Genomic DNA, 19,838 nt, shown 5'->3' on the forward strand with positions numbered 1-19,838 from the left:
ACGTTAGGTTTTCCTCCTTTGCAGTACAGGTTTGAGCCTGCCTTCCTACTACCACTTTTTTTTTTGGCTCAACATACACATCTAAGTACCCAGGCAACGTCGGGCTGAAATGCTAGTATATCTATAAAAGTGAACGTGTCTGTCTGTGTAGATTTTCCTTCGCAATAACTGTTAATAATTTTCAGTCTACAGTTTGATATATAGGGTACTGAGATTTGGGAAAATCTGTGATCGGTTTTCGGCCAGAAATTTTGCTGTTAAGGGGTTAAAGTTTAACGACTTGACCTTTGAGAACTCTACCAAAAACTCCTCCGACAATTTTGGGTCTAAACACTTGAAATTTTAGATATGGGTTCCTTGTACATGGATCTAACTTAATAACTTTGAGCCCAAAACAATAAATTTTAAGGGGTCATAATAGGGGTTAAAGTTAAAAAAATTGACCGCTTTTTTTTTTTTTTTTTTTTTTGCTCAGCATACACCTCGAAACACCCGGGCAGTAATTACATATAATAGTTAACTAAAGGTGATCACCCCATAAGAAAATCGAAAAAACTAATCGGGCATTAATTAAGTAAATTAGCTAGATCTTTTGCTAGTGAATGCAATCCCACAACCCATATAAGAAAATTGTATTTTTTTAAAAAATAGAAAAGAGGGTTTTTAATATGAATATCAATACACAAAAAAGAAAAACGAATTTATAGGAGATAGATAGATTATAACATTTTATAGACCTTGCTTGCATCTGGTCTTTGGCGATTCTATCTTTTAAGAGATAGCAGGTGAATTTTTTATATAAAAATATATAAAACCAGGTGAGTGACACGTGTGTGTGAATGTGTGTATGGGCGTGGCTCAGAGGTTTAGGAATGATGGTGGAGAGTTGTATGTTTTGATTCTAGCTGATGGCATCCAAATTATGTTTTTAATTTTTATCTCACTACTATATATCAGGTTCAATATTATTGTCGCTCTGATATGTAATCTGCATGAATTAAAATGTATTTAAACTTATCGTACAACCCAACAGCCTGCTAGTATTCATATAAAAATCATAGAAATTACTGTTCCTAAAATAATGGAAGCATTTTATCATGTAAATTTATTAGTTGATAATTAGTTACATTTATATGAAGAGGGGCAAGGGGTTACCTTTCCTAAGTATACATTATGAATTCGTGCATCTTTACCCTATCAAATATTCAGGAAGTCATGAGATTCGATTATGGACCCTTTTTGATCAATTTCACAAATCGTGTTATAAATTCCATTTGACTGTACAAACAGGTGCTTGTTAGATTAATAAAAATCCAATTTTAATGGTAAGCAATTTTATCTAATTAATTATCATGTCGAAATTACCACACAAAACATTTTCATGATCCAGCATTACTGCCTGTGCAGTTACCTCCCCTGGCTATCATAACTTATTTATTAGTGCAATAAAATTTGAAATTTTCCTCATTAAATTGATTTTCTACTTATCATTTGAGGTTTCTGAATTTTTGAGATGTGGATTGATTATTCGTATTATTTGGATTCATCGGACTACGGTCTGTGGTTAGAGTACTTGGAAAAATCAATTGCAAAAAGTGATATTCACCTGAAAGTTTAAGGCTCAATCCTCAGTGTGGGCAACCGTAAAATACAGTTGTGAATTACTGAGGATCTCTATCCAGTCATGGCTGATGGAACAAAAGCATGCTATCCCTATGAAGTAAATAAAGGGTTCTGCTCAAAATTCCAGAGTTCGACAAGATACACCTGAAGAAGGTTGGAAGTTAGATCGACCGAAACATGAAAAATCACACTCAAGATGACAGTAGTTTGATAAATCCAAATAATACGTACTTATCATTTATCGTAATTTTTGGATACGTTACTAATTTTGACATGACAAAGTAGATATTATTTTTAGTACTTGTACAGTTTGATCAAGACATTAAAAAATGAAAATATCAAAAAAAAGTTTAAATTGTACGTGTCCGTTATGGAATGAAATTCTCAAAAAAAATTTCATTTAATTTCATCAAGTAGTTTTTTTTTTACAGCGAAAAAACAATTTGTTATGATACTGAGCAAAAGGTTTGATTTTTAGGAAGAAAAGCTAGTATTATATTAGTATTTATTGGGTGGGGAGGGAGTATCGACACTTTAAATTGAGTTATCTCCCCGTGGCATGTTCTAAAAATCCAAACAAAAATTTAAAGATGTCTACCTTCAACGTGCTGTTATAACAAAGTGTTTTTCCTTTGTAGAAAAAACAACAAAAAAAAACTACTCGATCAAATTAAGTGAAATTTTTTCCAGATATCTTCAGTTCAAAACGGATATGTACAATATAATCCCCACCCCCCGATAGTTTCATTTTTTAATGTCTTGATTAAATTGTACAAGTACCTTGTTTTTGATTGCAATTCATTTCTTTTCGCTTTTTGTTATTCCAAAGTACCAGAAAATGTAAATAATTAATGACCACAAAAAAGAAACAATATTCTTTTTTTTTAAATTTATTTTGTCAATGACAGTTTTGTTGTAACATCAGGCAATCATGATGCTGGTGAGAAAAAAAAAAACGATGCCACCTGGTTCACAGGTAAAGACATTCTCTATTACAGACCAGAACCAATCCTCACACCATTTATTACAGTTTTTTGTTTTGTTTATTCTTCAACCGTGCCCTTTTCTGACACATAAATTCCGTCCAAGAATTTTCGAATGTCCTTCTCTTTCACCGAGGTGGACTGTTGGATGAGTGCTGCAGAGCGAGAGACTAATTCAATGTCATTGCCTTCAAGAATGAACTCATCCTTCTGGGCTGGAGAAACGGAAAAAACAACGCCGGGTAACATATCCACATGTCGCACATACTTCTCACCAAGGAAGTTACGGATTTCGACTGCTTGGCCTTGTTCGAGGATGACAACGTTGATGGGGAAGTGAGCATAGACCGATCGCATCTTGTAACTGAAACCCTTGGTGACACCCTTAATCATATTCTCAATGTGACTGCAGACTGTGCGGACGGCAGCCAGCTCCTTCCTTTTTCCAAACTGTTTCTCCACCTTGATGAAATTGGGAGAGGGATGTGTGATTGTAATGAACAAGTGGCGAAAGCTACGGTTGAGCTTACCCCGCGGTCCAGTCACCTCAACCTCTCGAGATTTCACCCGCACAGACACTCCCTTAGGGATCTTTATGAGCTGATCAGCTTTGATGGTCTTCATTTTTATTTATACAAAACCTGCAAGAGGAGAAGAAAAAATAAGTCATTTTCAATTAAAGAATTGCATCCTTTAAGTTAAAATAAAGTTTAATGCAATCATGTAGATATAAGGATATCTTTTAACAGGCCCTTTTTATTATTAAAAAAAAAAAAAAAAAAAAAAAAAAAAAGGCCTGTCAAGGAATGTTTTTGTCTATCCTCTGCAATATTAGAAGTTGACAGTGTAGGACTAAATTTGGTTTAATATTGGACTTAATTTTTAAAGCCACCTAATAGAGTTTGTACGGAGGAAATAGGTCAAAATCAACGTTAAGGGTGTGAGTTTTATTATAGAAACGTTGATTTAATTTGAATAAAATATGCATCAAGTGCGCTTGAAAGAGAAATCACAACGTAATAGGAAAATTAAAAATATTTTACTTGTTTGAAATTCATAATTTAAATATATTTTGAAGCTAAACTCCATACTCGGTATGTGCTTTTCTTCTTTCTTGCTATATTGTGAAGTTGGAGAATACACCGCACAGCTCTTTACAGACAGACTCTTCTTTCTCCAACTTTACAATATGGGGGAGAAAAAAAAAAAAAAAAAAAAAAAAAAAAAAAAAAAAAAAAAAGTAAGATGCATTTACTACAGGGTGTCCAAAAAGTCACCGAAGTTTGTTTTTTTTTGTTTTTTTTAATATTTTCCTGTAATTTTGACACAATCTGACTACGACATTGAGAATTTTTTTTTAAAATGCAAAATTCAAACAATCTTTATGAAAAATAATGTCAATTGGCCATTTTCAGTTTCACACATTTGTACTCTTTCCAAAACATTCATGACAGATTGCAGAATCTCTGGATTGCGATTTAACTCCCTTCTGCAATCTGTCATTGAATAATGTTTTGGAAAGAGCACAAATATGCGAAGCTGAACATGGGCAACATTTAAGACATTTTTCGTAGATATTGTTTGAATTTTGTATTAAAAAAAAAAAAAAAATCCCATTGTCTTAAGTTAGATTGTGTTACATTTTTTATTTTAATGAAATAAATTGGGCGATTGTGCAGTATAGTTAAAAATATGAATGAAAACAATAAAATTAAATATTACTAAATGATATTTACTTATCCATATAATTTTCACGCATTTTTTTTTTTTTTTTTTTTTTACAATATACATTAGTATGAAAGTTATTACTTAAAATATTTACTTTCCAATTTGCGGCCATTCTTGTTTTTACTTAACTAAAAAACTATACAAAATACTGTTAGCAACCCACCAAATATGTGAGCCTATGTTATGGTAACAGAACATATATTGAGTGGGTTTCTAACAGTATTTTGTATAGCTTTTTTAAAAAAGTTTTAACGCATTTTCCCAAACTTACGCATTCAACAGAGCCTACCGCCATTTGCATTTTTTTAAAAATACATCGCTAAACACTTTTTCGAGCCGATTAAACACGTTACATTAAATAAAAACACTAAAAACTTATCCAGTTAGGTAGAAAAGTAACTTATTTTACCTTTGATAACACTTGTTATATATTTGTTTTTTTTTTTGACAACTTTTTCGAATCTATGTGTATAGCAATATAAACCCAAATACTAAAAATTTATTCATATAACTAGAAGAGCCTTTGATAACATGTCATATTTGTTTTTGTAACCACTTCTCCGTATTAATTGTAAATTAAATCCGTATTTACTTAATGCAAAATTTATGCATTTGTTATCGTTACTTTTACTTAACCAAAGCAATGTGATGTCATGGTTGCCAATCTTGTTAGGACTGGGTCGGGAAATTCAAATACATCGGTTTCATTTAAGAATCATGGTTTATTGTTTACTTATGATTATCATGGGATAAGATCTTATTGTATGGAAGACCAAAGCGTACATAATTTACTTAAGAAAAGGTTGTCAATAATAATAATAAAAAAAAATCGTTAAAATAAAATAAGATTTTAGGAAAGGTTTGATTTTTATAAACCTGTACGTTTTTTTTAAAATTCTGTTACAATATTTTTTTATATTCTAATAGTAAAATGAAGTGGCATTTATTAACTATACTAAAAAAGAAAAAACCTGTAAGATTTTCAAACGAGATTTTCTTTCCTCCAAAAGGTAATATAGCTGTAGCTTGGGCAGATTTGCCGTTTAGTTGTACAAATAGCCTCGAAGCCTATTATCACAAAAAGGGACATGTTGGTTGACACCGGTATACAGCGCTTAAATCACATGGTTTAACAAAAAAAAAAAAAAAAAAAAAAGAAAAAAAAAAGAAAGAAAGAATCAAATATTAAGTTTTAAAATGATTAAATGTGCTTTAGTTTATAATTTAAAACATTGAACAATACAAATATGTTGGTTAACAAAACGCTTTGAAATCTTATCTCATGATAATCGGAAAGTAAACAAACCCCGATTCTTAAATTAAACCGATAAATCTTACACAATCAGTAAAAGAAAAAAAAAAAGTGAAAATTAAATAAAATCTTACATTCAGTAAAAATAAATAAATAAAAATAAGTGAAAATTAAGTAGAGAAGCAAATTTTCTTGCGATTGGTAAACAGCGAATTTGTCAATTTCATTTTCAACAATTGTTAACTATACCGTACAATCGTCAGAAATGTACATACACAGGCAATGATAACGTTTATTTTTATCTTATTTTATTTTTGCGTGTGTTGGTGTTGGGGTCAATTGTGTGAGATACAGCGAAATATTATTTGTAGCACTGAAATTATTTTAACTTTCAGTATTTCCATTATCGTCATGACCACTGTTTTCACTTCCGGTTAATGTTAAGATAAGCATGATGTACTTTTCCCTAACAATTTCACAAAAAATTGGAAACACAGATAAGCGTATTTTCTATGGAGTCACTGAAGACCATTTTTACCTAGTTCCGTGACCATACTTTATTGAAGATTCTCGGCTCGTGGTCTTCGCTTTAAATTTGTTAAAATTTACACACAAAGACACATTTGGTGGGTTCGTATTACTGTACACAGATTCGAAAAAGTTGTCAACAAATATATAACAAATAAATGTTATCAAAGGCAAGATAAGTTACTTTTCTACCAAACTGGATATATTTTTCGTGTAACATATTTATTCGGCTCGAAAAACATACAGTGTTTACCGATGTATTCGAAAATTCAAGATGGCGTCTCCACACCCTCGTTAACACCGTAAGTTTGGGAAAAGGTGTTATAAATAAAAAACTATACAAAATACTATTAAAAACCCGCCGAATATATGTCAACCTATGTCACTGTAACATATATTGAGCGAGTTTTTAACAATATTTTATTCTGTTTTTTATTTATAACACCTTTTCCCAAACTTACCATGTTAAAGAAAGAATCAGACACCATCTTGAATGTTCCAATACATCGGTAAACACTGTTTTTCGAGCTGAATAAATGTTACATTGAATAAAAACACAAAAAATATATCCAGTTTGGCAGAAAAGTAACTTATCTTGCCTTTGATAACATTTATTTGTTATATATTTGTTTTTTGACAACTTTTTCGAATCTATGTGTACAGTAATACAAACCCCATTTGGTTACTTGTGCAGTTTTACGACGTGCCCCAGCGTATTATAAACACCCCATGTTAAGAACAGCTTTCGGAATAAACACCCCCAACCTCGAAAGCCGTTCTTAACATGGGGTGTTTATACCACGCCGGGGCAGGTTGTAAAAACATACCGATTAAATTGAGTATTTAGAAGTATAGACAAAACAAAATGTTAAATTTTATCTGGATAAGTTTTGTGAATTTTATAAGGAAGTGTTTATTATTTTGGAACAAAAACAGCTCAAAGTCTTAAATTAGAACAAAGACATGGCTGATATTAGACAGTCGATTGGGAAGTCTCGATGATAGCTCAAAAATCGAAAATTTAAAATACTGATAGAAACTCACAATTTTACAGTATTTATATTAAAATACTAGGTGAAAGTACAAATTTAAGCCCTCTCTCATAAAAATGTTTTTTTTTTTTTTAACGCATGGTCTGAACTGCACAAGTATCCAGATTAGTTGACGTGAAGTCGACGAGAATCGGCGATACTCATGCAAAGATGCCGTACTAATTTTTGATAACTAGCAAGTTTTACGGTGATTTTCTTTCATTAAATGGTTAGATGAAAGTACAGGATAGCTACAAAACAGTATCCCCATGTTAAGAATGGGTTTCTAAATAACATTTTCAACCCGGTTTCTCTACATATGCACCGAATCGGCAAATAAAACAAAACTGGGTCCTTATGCAGAACACGGGCCGTGCTGAAATAACGCCATTATTTAGAAATATACAGTAAAATAAAAATTAAAAAAAATAGCACGGTCCATATTTTGCCTAAGTACCAAAAACTAAATAGTTCAAATTTACAGATTTGAAACAAAAGGACAATTTTATTGCAAATTCAATTTAAGACAAAGATTCGATTGTATCCAAAGTATAGCTGAAAGGGAAGAATCCTCATCACAAAGTCAATAAAATACAGTGTTTAGAAAAATACATAATATATGAACACCGGCGTGGCCAGGTTAAGAAAGTGCCACACGTGCAATAGAAATAATTTGAGAAAATGTCATCCGTTTAATATTATGGCTTTGAAATTAGTATTTTTAATTTACAAGACAATCTAACAAATACAAGTAAATCATGATCTAAATAGATGTAAAACTAACGGGGAAAAAATCGAGATACTAAAAAAATCACACGCGGAAAAGTAAAAAAAAAAAAAATGCGATACCAATATGGCGCTTGTCTACATTAATCAAATTTGATTATCAAATCTCACACTTAAACATCATAATAAAAGAAAAAACGGCATATGAACAATAAAATAAGGACCTTAGCAACAATTTCAAGTAATTTAAACACATTAAAGATAAAATTATCAAATAAATTTAAAGTGTGCAATGTGATCTCCAAATACGTACCTGCACCTCGGTATACAGGAAAAATCAGAAAGAACGAGATTTGGCTGACACACGTGTGAACAAACGAGAGTTGACCGCAGCAAATAGATAAATAAGTGAAATAAATCATACCAACTTAAAAAAAAATAGTTTTATCATATATTTATTTTTTTAAATTATTAAAACATGCTTAATTAGTAAATATATTATATATACTTAAAAAAAACAACAACCATTTTTATTGTTAAATTTTTATTTACTCCGTGACTACAATTTACAAATTCTAACTCTTTAACGTTGAAATCAAAATTGTTTTGTTAACAACTTCCGTTCTCTATGTTGTTGTCGGTTTTATCCATTAACGAAAAAGAAAAATGCCGAGTACTAACGATATTACCAAAATAGACTTATATGAACTGCTAGATGTGACCGAAGTTGCAACCAAGAAGGAGGTAGGCTTATCATTACCAATAGTTATAATTAAAAAATTAAACTTGTTCAAGTTACTCTCTAATAGTAAACTGCATTTATTTAACTCTGAAATGTACAATTTTTTTGAGGGGGGTATTATTATTATTATTTACGAATATATCGGACCAGTCTTCTCACCTTGATTATGGTTATCAGAGCGTTTCGGCCGATTTACTTACCGACCTTCTTCATGTGCCTTGTGTCAAACATGGCAACAATCATGACATTTTTAAACGAAAACCGAGCATTTTGCAATTAAGACAACAGCAAAATAGCGGTCAAAAACAAATATCGGTGTTTATTTATAATTATACTTATTGAAATAAAAATAAACAAACATACAAAAATATTTATGATGTACGTACTTGTCACGAAACCAATGTGTCATACTCCAGAAAATCGCATAAATTGATTAAGTATTTTTTCTTTTTAGCCAAAAAAAATAAAATTGTTTTATTTTTTTCGTTGAAAATAAAATGTCTTTCGGAATAAACACCACCAATCTCCCCGAGTTAAGAACAGCTTTCATGATACCCCCCAGGGTCCCCCACCTCCCCATGTTAAGAATGGCTTTCGGAATAAACATCCTTTGAAGATTGAACAACCAGTGCACATTGATCGTCATTTCTTATGTTATTGCTGGTGACCATCTTGGTACGCGCGTGCTCGCACGGTTTCTTGGGGTTGTTTGTGTTTACGCACTAGCGTGCTGACTGCTGCTCGCGTGTACCAGCAGTAACATAAGAAATGACATTGCTTAATATCTGTTAAACTATTTATTTGTAGAAAATTTAAATGCGATATTCATTTTCAGCATACTCCAAAACTTATTAGGTCATCATTTTAAATGAAAATGTTAAGACAGGTAAAATTTTACCAAAAATAAAATAAACCAGTGACTAGACTGACAGTTAAAGGGAGGTAATTTAGATTTCAACAAACTTCAAACAGTCATAATTTGTTGACTAATTATGGTACCAAAATAAATTCGCGGACCTGAACGAGAATCACCCCCCCCCCGATATATATTAGTGTCCAATCAATAATAATCCACTGAAACAATTGCAAAAAAACGAAAACCGTTCTTAACACAGAGAGGTTGGGGTGTTTATTTTGAAAGCCGTTCTTAGGGAGGTGATTGATTCTCATTTAGGCCCGTCAATAAATTCAATATCATTGTTTATTGTTGTATTCATTTTTTTTGCAGACTGTTATCCTCATCTTCATAGTTTTTGTTTCACCACGTTTCGCCCATCATCCTCTGGCCTTTATTTGAGTGGTTAAACGCAACGGTATAGAAATGATGAGTAACTGTATTCCCAGTAATTACTGCCTTCCATAGTTCATTTTGTCTCACTACGTTTTGGCCAATTAATCCTCTGGCTTGCTTTGGGTAGGATTGAAACCTTCTTCAGACAATGCTTACATAAAACTGTAGAGACTCAATGCCTTTATCCATTGCACCATGGGCCCTGAATGGCATTCAAGGTTGGATTTTATGGTCTTATAAATCCAATTTTGTGTTCTTATCTGGTCTTCCATCGTCAGGTCTGTACTGAATGGTATTATATATTATTTTATTTTCTGATAGAGGCGTTGAATCTCTATGGTTCCAGGTGAGCATTGTCTGAAGAAAGCGGTTTCAATCCTACCCAAAGCAGGCCAGAGGATTAGTTGGCCAAAAAACGTGGTGAAACAACAACAGCTATGGAAGGCAATAATTATTGGGGGATACAATTACAAGACTCCACATTCCTATCTCATTGTGGTTAACACCTGAAGAAGGCCAGAGGATGAGTTGGCTGAAATGTGGTGAAACAACAACTATGAAGATGAGAATAACAGTCCACAAAAAAATAAATAAATAAATAAATAAATACACAAATTATCGAACCTCATCTCAAAAGATTCTAAGAAATAAAAGCAAAATAATATATAATCATCGTTTATGTTTTGCAAAGATCTATTTGCTCAGATTAAAAGTTTTGGTCTTTCTTCAGGTTTACATCTGGCTTGAATGTGTGTGTAAACCCCCCCCCCCCCCAAAAAAAAATAGCAAGACGTCTTTATAATGTAAGAGAAAATAACTACCATTCACCAAAATTTCTAGAAATTCACCCAGCAGTTTTATTTTTATAAAATAAATTCCACTTTTAGCTGTATGTGGAATATGGCTACTATTATGAGAATACTTATGGAAATAAAGGGAGATAATTCAAATTTGAGGGAGAGAAATTAATCTTTTGTTGTTTAAACCCCCAAAATGGAATTATTTTCCTTGAATATCATGATAATTGCAAAGATATTTTGCATATGGCTAAAAGTTGAATTTATTTTATGAAAATAAAACTACTGGATGAATTTCTGCAATTTTTGGTGGATAATTTTATTTTCACTCACAAGGAAGTACACCATGCAAATTTTTTGCAATTTTTTTTTTTATGATGTCCATATTGAATCTAGGTCTAACCATGGAGAAGCACCAGTGATTTTAAATGTAATAAAAATAAATTTTGAATTTTGGATCTCTATAAATATCAGAAAATACAATAATTATTTTCTGCTTAAAACTAAACGAAAGTTGTAATGAATGTTTATATTATTCAAATGATGAACTTCATTTCCTGGTAAAATTACATCTTATAGTTTTAAAGCATGTAACAGTATTTTATTTTTGTGAAGTTACATTAATATTTGTTTTTTGTTTTTTTACCAAATGATAGACTTGGAATCAGAATAGCAGTCACTTTAATCTGAACACAAAGCAAGACTAGTCCACATAAAATCCTAACTGCACAGTTACTTTGCCTGTTTTGCTTGAATATCACTGTTAATTACAGTAGACCACACAGCAAGCTCGCTGAAATAATGGGCTGTTTTATCAATGGGCATAAAAATCGACCAAACAAAAGTTGTGATGAATGTTATTATTATATATACTAGCAGTTCAGCCCGGCTTTGCTCGGGCCCTATGTACTGTTCATAACTTTATGTGCATATATATACTGTTTTGTTTTTAAATCCCCGAAACAGTGTTTCATGGTAAACAACTGATGATCCCTTGAAAAATTTTAAAAAAATTGGTATTTTAGTAAATTCGAGAGAGTTGATGCAGTGATTGCAGGTGATTAAATGACTTACTGACTAAGTGTTTTTTTTTTTTTTTTTTAACGAATGATAAAAAGTAATTTTTTGTGTAGTTTCAAATGTTAAAAAAACTTCAAAGACTATATATATACATATTAAAAAGTTTGACTCATGTCCAGGTAACCTACATCTAAAATTTCAAGTGTTTAGACCCAAAATTGGCAGAGGAGTTTAGTAGAGTCTGCAAAGGTCAACTCTTTCAACTTTGACCTCTTGGCAGCCAAATTTCTGGCCGAAAACCAATAAAAAAGATTTTCCCAAATCTCAATACCCCTTATGTCAAATCTCGAGTTTGTAGGCTGAAAATTGACAGAGTAGTTTGGTAGGGAAATGTACACACACAGACAGACAATTTCACTTTTATAAATATATAGATTATTTAAATAGAAATGTGAAGTTGTGATTGTGTGAATCTGCTTGTTGTCTTCTGAATTTGGTACTTGATTTATGGTCTCAGTTAGTGTTGTAAACGAGGGATTTCTCTTTCAAATAAAATTACAATTTTGAATTTTAAAACAAGAAAGAATATTTTATTTTATGAATTTACAATGAAACTCGACTTCTAGACCAAAGAAGACTTGCAGTCAGAATGACAGTCATTTCCAGCAACAGACCAGTCCATTTAAATTTCTGACTATATCCAGAGTCTGATCAAAAGAAAAATTTCTCTACCTGATTTTGCTTGAATATCACTGTCAATTGAAGTAAACCACACAGCAAGCTTAAAAATAATGGGTTGTTTTGTTAATGGGCGTAAAAATCAAGCAAACAAAAGTTGTGCTAAATGTTGATATAATTTTGTTAAAATGTTTTTGAGTGTGAATGAGTATATGACCCCAATGATTCTGATGATCTTACTTATAACTTACGGTTAGGACAATCAACCAATCAAAAGCCTCTGACCTTATTATAAAAATATTGAATTTTGGATTCAATTCAGTTCGCTGTCAATCTCTGTCTTGAAACGACTGAATTGATTCTTCGCCGATTTGATTTACTACTGCCATCTTTGTTCAACATAATGTCTCAACACTTAAGAAGTTATGGGCCTAGCACGCTTATACAACATGCTTGCACACTTCCACATAGTTATAACAACAGAAGTGTGCAGTTATTTTTGTGTGCATCCACTTGTTGTCTTTGTCTAAATTTGGTGATTGATTTTAACACTTGCCATAGTGTCGATCACATAGTTTCAATCAGTGCTGTGAATGAAGGATTTCCCTTCAAGTGAAATTACAATTTTGAGTTTTAAAACAAGTAACAATATTTTATTAAGTTTAAAATGACACTTGTTTTTCTACCAGACAACAGACTTGCAATCAGAATGATAATCACTTCCAACTAAGCACAAAACAACAAATCGATCTATTTAAATTCCTGGCCAAAAGGAAAAAAAAAATTATCTGCCTATTTTTGCTGGAATATCACTGTTAATTAGAGTTAGAGGTTTGTCAACCGGAATGAAGATGACTATCTGATCATCTTAGAGGGATGATGGATGACTTGTGCTGAATTATGAAGCAAGGGTTGCACAATCCCTAACCATTCCTCTCCTGAATCGGCACCGCTTGATTCCAATGGCGAGAAGTCTAGGATGATTGAAAACAGTGCTGAGTGAAGTGGAGAGCATGTAAAGAATCTGGTCACCCATTTTAGTGGTAATCAGGCTCAACAAAGCTTAACTTCACTGATCTAATGGAAATTGGTATGTGAACATAATTATACTGTATTGGAATAGACCACACAGTCCGTTTGAAAATAATTGGCTATTTTATCATTGGACATAAAAAAACAATTAACTAGAGTATATATTATCTAAAGTGGTCATAATTTCTGTAGGATTTCAAGTGGTTTGCTTTAAAGTAATTAGTTTTTCAAATGGAGAAATCAATTTTTTGGTGGTCAAACTTTGAGCCAAATATTTTTCCCATCATAAGCCTGTCGTTTGCATGCATGGCAACAATGAACCTCACGAAACATGCAATTTATATACACATTATTTGTTTTGTTTTTAATTTATCTTTTTTGTTATTTGTTTGTTTTTATAATTTTACAGGTGGAAAATAAGGAATAAGCAAATGGAAAAAATGGCATAAATAACCCTGTTTAAATGTTAACACTTTAAAAATTGAAAAAAAATGTCCGATATGTCTGCGCGAATGTGCAACCTTAAGATTACGACACTGCCAAGATAACCACTGCTCTACAGTGGCATCAACGAAGTAATGTAGTTTTTTTTTTTCTATTTAAATCAATTCAAGAAAGAACATTTTTCACCCATGCATGTTTGGCTAAATTGCCATGAAGGAACGATTTTTTGCTACCCTCCCTCATCGCGAACGTCAATTTCTATAGGAAATAACTGACCGTTTTTTTTCTAATTTTCAACTGAGACATCGCCCTTTCAGACGGTACCGGTTTCGACCAAGTTCAAAGTTTAGGCAGATATACAAACACCCATACATACATTCAAACAGACAGATGAGATTTATATATTAGACTAGCCTGGGTGCCTGGCATTGCCCTGGCTGTTTGGAGGGGTGTGTTGAGCAAAAAAAAAAAAAGTGGTAGTAGACAGGCAGGTTCGAACCTGTACCATGAAGGAGGAAAAGAATGTGAAAAAAAAATGTGTGACGTCTTTGCTGTTGCATCCATCACCAAACTGGAAGTGGCAAAGGTTTAAATTAAGGCTAGTCAATCGAAAAGAGTGAATGACTTTAAAAAATATCAGCAAAAAAAATTACCCCTCCCTGTAGAAAAATGCCCAGTTGAGAGTGAAAGAATTAATGTTTTCAGCCAACTTTTCAATATTTGTCGTCCGAAGGGTTGAGCTTAAAAGTGATATCAATCTCGTGAAAATCTGTCGCCTAAGTCAAAAGTTTTAGGAAGATACATACATGATGATTGCAACGTCTTGTCAGACGAGTGCCACTCCCTCAGACATTTAAAATCCATGAGCCAAAATGCCTGAGAGAGTATCTATACAAAGATGATGTTACAGAGTCTTAGCTTTGTACGACAGCTAAGTCTCTCTCTCGGTTCAAAATGTTGAGATCCAGCAACAAGCAAGAGCAAGATAGCCAGCAACAAATTAAACTGCAGACCAGCTTAATGCGGGTACTGGTCTCCCGCTTTATGGTTTATTAAATCAGAGATTTGCTTCTCCTAGAAAGGTTGCCTTCACCACGGCTTACGGGAGCCCTCTCCACCCCAATACACATATGCACACACACAAATATACACGGTGCTAGTTGGCCGTTGACCCAGAAAAAGGGTCCATTCGCCCTTTGGAAGGTCTTGTTTTTAATCCTTCAGGGAGACTAGCCGCCCTCCTCACCAAACAAGTCTGGTGGGGGAACCAGTTTAGTCGCCGGTGACCCGACCATGAGGCAGGTAGTACTGGGTTACATGGTACCACTAGCATATGACATGACCTGACACATACATACATACATACACACACATACATTTAAACAGACAGGTGAGATTTATATAATAGATTATTTTATTTTATTTTTGTTATTTATTTTTTTTTATGTTTATAATTTTATTATTTTATCTTCTTTGTTATTCATTTATAGATAATCTCAGCATATCGAAAGAAGGCCTTGAAATGCCATCCTGATAAAAACCCAGATAATCCAAATGCAGGTAAGCAGTATTTACAAAACCAAAACATTTATATATTTTCTTTTATATACTAATAAGTCACTGATGGATGGGCATAATGAGATTGTCGGTTGGATGACAAACAATTATTGGAAATGAGTGATGGAATGGGCAAAATTTGATTACTTAAAAGTGTAAACATGTGCTGCATTGCATGTTTTGCTGGTGAATATGGATGGTGGTTCCCTTGGCTGGAACTCCTTACAAATCCTCATTAAAAAAAAATTCCAAACCTTTTTGATTTGTACATTTTTGTTACATTGTCATTGTTGAATTTAAAGAAAAAATTATTTGAAGCTTTGAAACAAGTAATTTAAAATCCAAAAATCATCATTTTAGATTAAAAAAAAATCATTTTTTCATTGAGTAGCCATGCTTTAATTTTGACATGTTTGTTCTTATCTGATAGAGAAACGCTTTCGACCAAGAATTTATTTATGTATGAATATTTTTTAAACAAAATATCAATGAAAAAATTTCCATAAATTAGAGAGTCACTTTTTGCAATGAATTCTTTAAACTGTAATTGTACCTTTTGGATGATTTGAATTATTCCGACTCCTTTTACTCCTCTTAGATGTTACTCTCACAATGTTTCGGTTAATGTAAGCTCCGACATTTTTCAGGTAGATTGTGTCAAACATTGGAATCTGTACAGAATCATTATTGGTTCAAGTCCAGGGTTCAACCTAATTAAAAAACAAATACAAAATTACAAATTACAAAAAAATCTTTGATTTACATACACATCATGGAATGAAGATATATTCCAAAAATCACATAAACTGATCAGGTATTGTTTTTTTTTTGTTAACTAAGAAAATAAAATTGTGTCTTGATCCGGCATGTTTAATAAAGGGAGACAATTCAAATAAAGCACTGTTTGACTGTCCTTTACTCTTGTAATTGTTACAATGATACTATTAATCGCTAAAGATAGGAAAATTTGTTTTTCTTATTAAAAAAATACTTAATCAGTTTATGTGACTTTTGGAATATGATATTTTCGTTTCACGACGGGTATGTACATTATAAAAGATTTTTCTATAATATTGTTTTTATAAATTAGGTTGAACCCTGAACTTGCACCGAATTATCAATACTGATTTTAAAAATCTCAAAACATTTAACTGAACCATATTGATAACTTTATTTTACTAATATATTTGTCAAAGTAAAAATATTCAATTTGATGTTAAATATTTGTATGTTAATTTTGCAGCTATTGAATTTCAACAATTATCCAGTGCTCTTCAAATACTTACTGACATTGCAGCCAAGGTAAAAAAAAAGTCTTTTTTTATATTTCTATTTGAAAGAAAAAAATATGTATTTTTTTGGTTTTGAAGATTGTTTTGTTTTATTATTTTCTTTTCATTTTTTTCAAAAACCTCCTTTTCTCTTTGCTTCTTTCAAATCCTTTTTCTTTCTTTCTTTCCTGATGCCATCAGATTAGTCTATCTGAAAATATTAGCTTCCTTAACCTAAAATGCATCAAACATTGATGGTATTTATTTTTTCTTTTCCAGTTGCAAAACTCAATCATATTCTGCAAAGTCAAAAACAAAAACAACAATTTTCATCCATAAAATAACCAAATAAAAATATTTGGAAATAAATAGAGTGGAACCCCGGCATACGGCATTAAAAATTAGTAACAAAATACAGTACAGTATATAATACACATGTATATAATCAAATAACATTATAAATAACAACATAAGGCAAGACAAATACCGTGACCAAGGTCCGGAAAAACATTGTATTCCACATCGTAACCTGAAAAAAACTATATCCTGGGGCCAACGTATCCCAGGGTTCTACTGTATTTGATGATCTAAAGAATTTGAAGCATGAAATATTTTTCCAAAATTACTAGATTTGGTATTAATTAACCTGAAAAGAGTTGATATGCTGTAAAACAAAAGAACTAAACAATCTCTTCCCTTCTTTCAAACTCCTTTTCTCTCTTTTCGGTTCTTGTCCTGAATTATTTATTTACTAGCCTAGGTTCCTGGTGTTGTCCAGGTGTTTGGAGGTGTGTGTTGAGCAAAAAAAAAAAAAAAAAAAAAATTGCAGAAGGCAGGCAGGCTCGAACCCATACCACGAAGGAGGAAAAGAACGTTAAAAAAAGAGGATAGTGAATTCAAAGAGTTGGTAATTAACTTTTGCCTGGGTAGAAGATATTTGCACAAGGACGAAATAAAATTAAAAAAAAAAAAGATAGAGAGAGGTGGGATTGAACTCAAAAACGTAGGGTAATTAGTCTTCCTCGCTAACCATTAGGCCAAAGAGGATAGTGAATTCAATGAGTTGGTAATTAACTTAACACTCATAGGAGATGCCACGCTTGCGGAGAAATGAATGTTGCTTTTAAACCTGGCCGGGATGAGAGCTTTTGTTGGAATATTAAACCTGGCCGGGACGAGAGCTTTTTGTTGGAATATTTATTTGCTTCCCCACGAAAGCAAATTAGTTGTTTTTTAATGTGAGGAAAACCAGCTCTTCCAAAAAAAGGGGGCATTCTGGCAATATCCCCCCCCCCCAAATAGTAATTGTCTCAGTATGAAGGGTTTCCCCTACATTGACCAAGGACCAATTAACTTAAGTGAAGCATTAATCCCGTCCGTAGGCCAAGAAATGCTTTGCCGCTTTTTCGAAGAGTTTTGTTTTCTACGAAAAAGCCAAACAAACACCTGAGACGACGGCATGGTAGGTATTTTGTTTTACTCGATCAAAAAAAAAGGAAAGAAAGGATGTCGTTTGCGAATCTGAGATATTACGATCTGGAAAGTGTACAAAAACTTCTCACGGAATCTAACCGACGCGAGAAGCCCGATGCAAAAAGCCTTTGGCGGACATACACAAATGCTTCCGCCTATTTTGCCTTTTATATATTAGATTTTTTACTTGGCAGTCACCACTTATCAAGGTACGAAGGCCACTCGAGGATAAGGGTTAACGAATGTAAAGTGGTAGTGTAGTCATCGTCGATGATGTAAAGTGAGTAGAATTTGATTATTTATTGGGACGGTTCAACAAGAACTTGTTTACATTGGATTTGAAGGCTACCATGTTGTATTCAACTGGGAAGCAGGCCAGCAAAACAGTGTTCCACAGGTGAGCAGTTCTGGGAAAGAAGCTTTGTTCATGGAATCTGTGTTTAGATTTATGCACAGATAGAGTGGGGGAAATCATATAGTGATTGTAGCTAGTCAAGTGTTTTTTTTTGTGAAAGTTTAGCAAGGGGGAGCCATAGATTGGAGTTCAGTTGAACACTTGCTATGAAAATAACAATAGAGCTGAAACAGGCTTGCAGTGTCTCGTCCGTGGGAAAGAGGTTGTAGGGTAGGGAAAAGGGTATCACTTACTAGATTTTGAAGCTGGTTTTAAACTTTATCAAGGCCGGATAGGGTGCGCTGAGAAGCTCTTGTCCAAATGTGGCAACAGTACTCCATTTTAGGCCATACCTTGCTCATATACAGATAAAGGATTGCATCGGCAGTGAGATACTTGCTGGAGCGGTAAAGTGATCCAACCAATGTTGGCAACAGATTTGATGTACGTATTCCATTTCAGATCAGGAGGGAAGGTCAGTCCCAGAAGCTTGTCAAGACATGAAGCTTCCCCAAGACGAGAGCCATTCATTTCAATTGGAGCGTGATGGGGGCCAGAGCGATTATGATGAAAGGTGAGAAGCTTGGTTTTAGATGCATTAAAATTAACCAGCCACCTTTTTCCCCATTGCACCACATTCTTAAGATCAGAACAGAACGAATCAGAAAGAACTTGTTGATTGCTGGCCTTTGAAGTGTTGCCATAGATTGTGGTGTCGTCTGCATAAATGTCTACGAATGAGTTAAGAATATGATTTGAGAGATCACTGATGAATTAAAAAACAAAAATAAAGAAAAATTTGTATGAAGTATGTACCTGTGATAAAACAAAAATATATTCCAAAAATCATGGAAAATGTTCAAGTAGTTTTATTTTTAAAAAGAAAATCCAATTTTATGAGCACCCAAGAAGTAACTGTAATGCTCACCATTTTAAAAATAGTCAAGAAACAAAGAGATGACTTAACGATAATTCAAACATGCAAAATTTATGTTGTAATGCCTATGAATTCACATTAATCGCTTAAAAATGATTTTCTTTATAAAAATAGAACTACTTGATCACTTTATATGATTTTCGTAATATATTTTCGTTTCGTCTACAAACTTTTCTTTATTTTTGTTTTCTAATATAGAAAAATTCTTGACAAGAATTGTCTTTTCTTTTTTAAAACTCCTTTTCTCTCTCGCTTCCCTTTTTTCAAACAACTTTTTCCCTCTCTTCCCTTCTTTCAAGCACTTTTTCCTTCTCTCTCTTTTTTATTTTAT

General features: G+C 32.7%; 2 protein-coding genes across 2 annotated transcripts in view; one reads left to right on the forward strand and one right to left on the reverse strand.

Moving 5' to 3' along the window:
- Positions 1–2,568: 2,568 nt before the first annotated feature.
- Positions 2,569–8,317, reverse strand: LOC145260491 (large ribosomal subunit protein uL6-like). The gene is made up of 2 exons (XM_080118602.1): positions 8,185–8,317; positions 2,569–3,247 (listed from the first exon to the last, which is right to left on the reverse strand). The coding sequence occupies exon 2, from the start codon at positions 3,228–3,230 to the stop codon at positions 2,667–2,669; it is 564 nt and encodes a 187-aa protein (XP_079974728.1). The 5' UTR covers positions 3,231–3,247; positions 8,185–8,317; the 3' UTR covers positions 2,569–2,666.
- A 115-nt stretch (positions 8,318–8,432) lies between these two features.
- LOC145260490 (dnaJ homolog subfamily C member 17-like) overlaps positions 8,433–19,838 on the forward strand; it is a 42,694-nt gene continuing 31,288 nt past the window's right edge. The window contains exons 1-3 of the mRNA XM_080118601.1: positions 8,433–8,615; positions 15,366–15,435; positions 16,676–16,734. Coding sequence (XP_079974727.1) covers positions 8,538–8,615; positions 15,366–15,435; positions 16,676–16,734 — 207 coding nt within the window. The 5' untranslated portion in view covers positions 8,433–8,537. The remainder of the gene's footprint in view (positions 8,616–15,365; positions 15,436–16,675; positions 16,735–19,838) is intronic.

The sequence above is a fragment of the Euprymna scolopes genome, chromosome 36 (assembly GCF_053919585.1).
Source record: "Euprymna scolopes isolate OS-2025 chromosome 36, ASM5391958v1, whole genome shotgun sequence".
NCBI lineage: Eukaryota > Metazoa > Mollusca > Cephalopoda > Sepiida > Sepiolidae > Euprymna > Euprymna scolopes.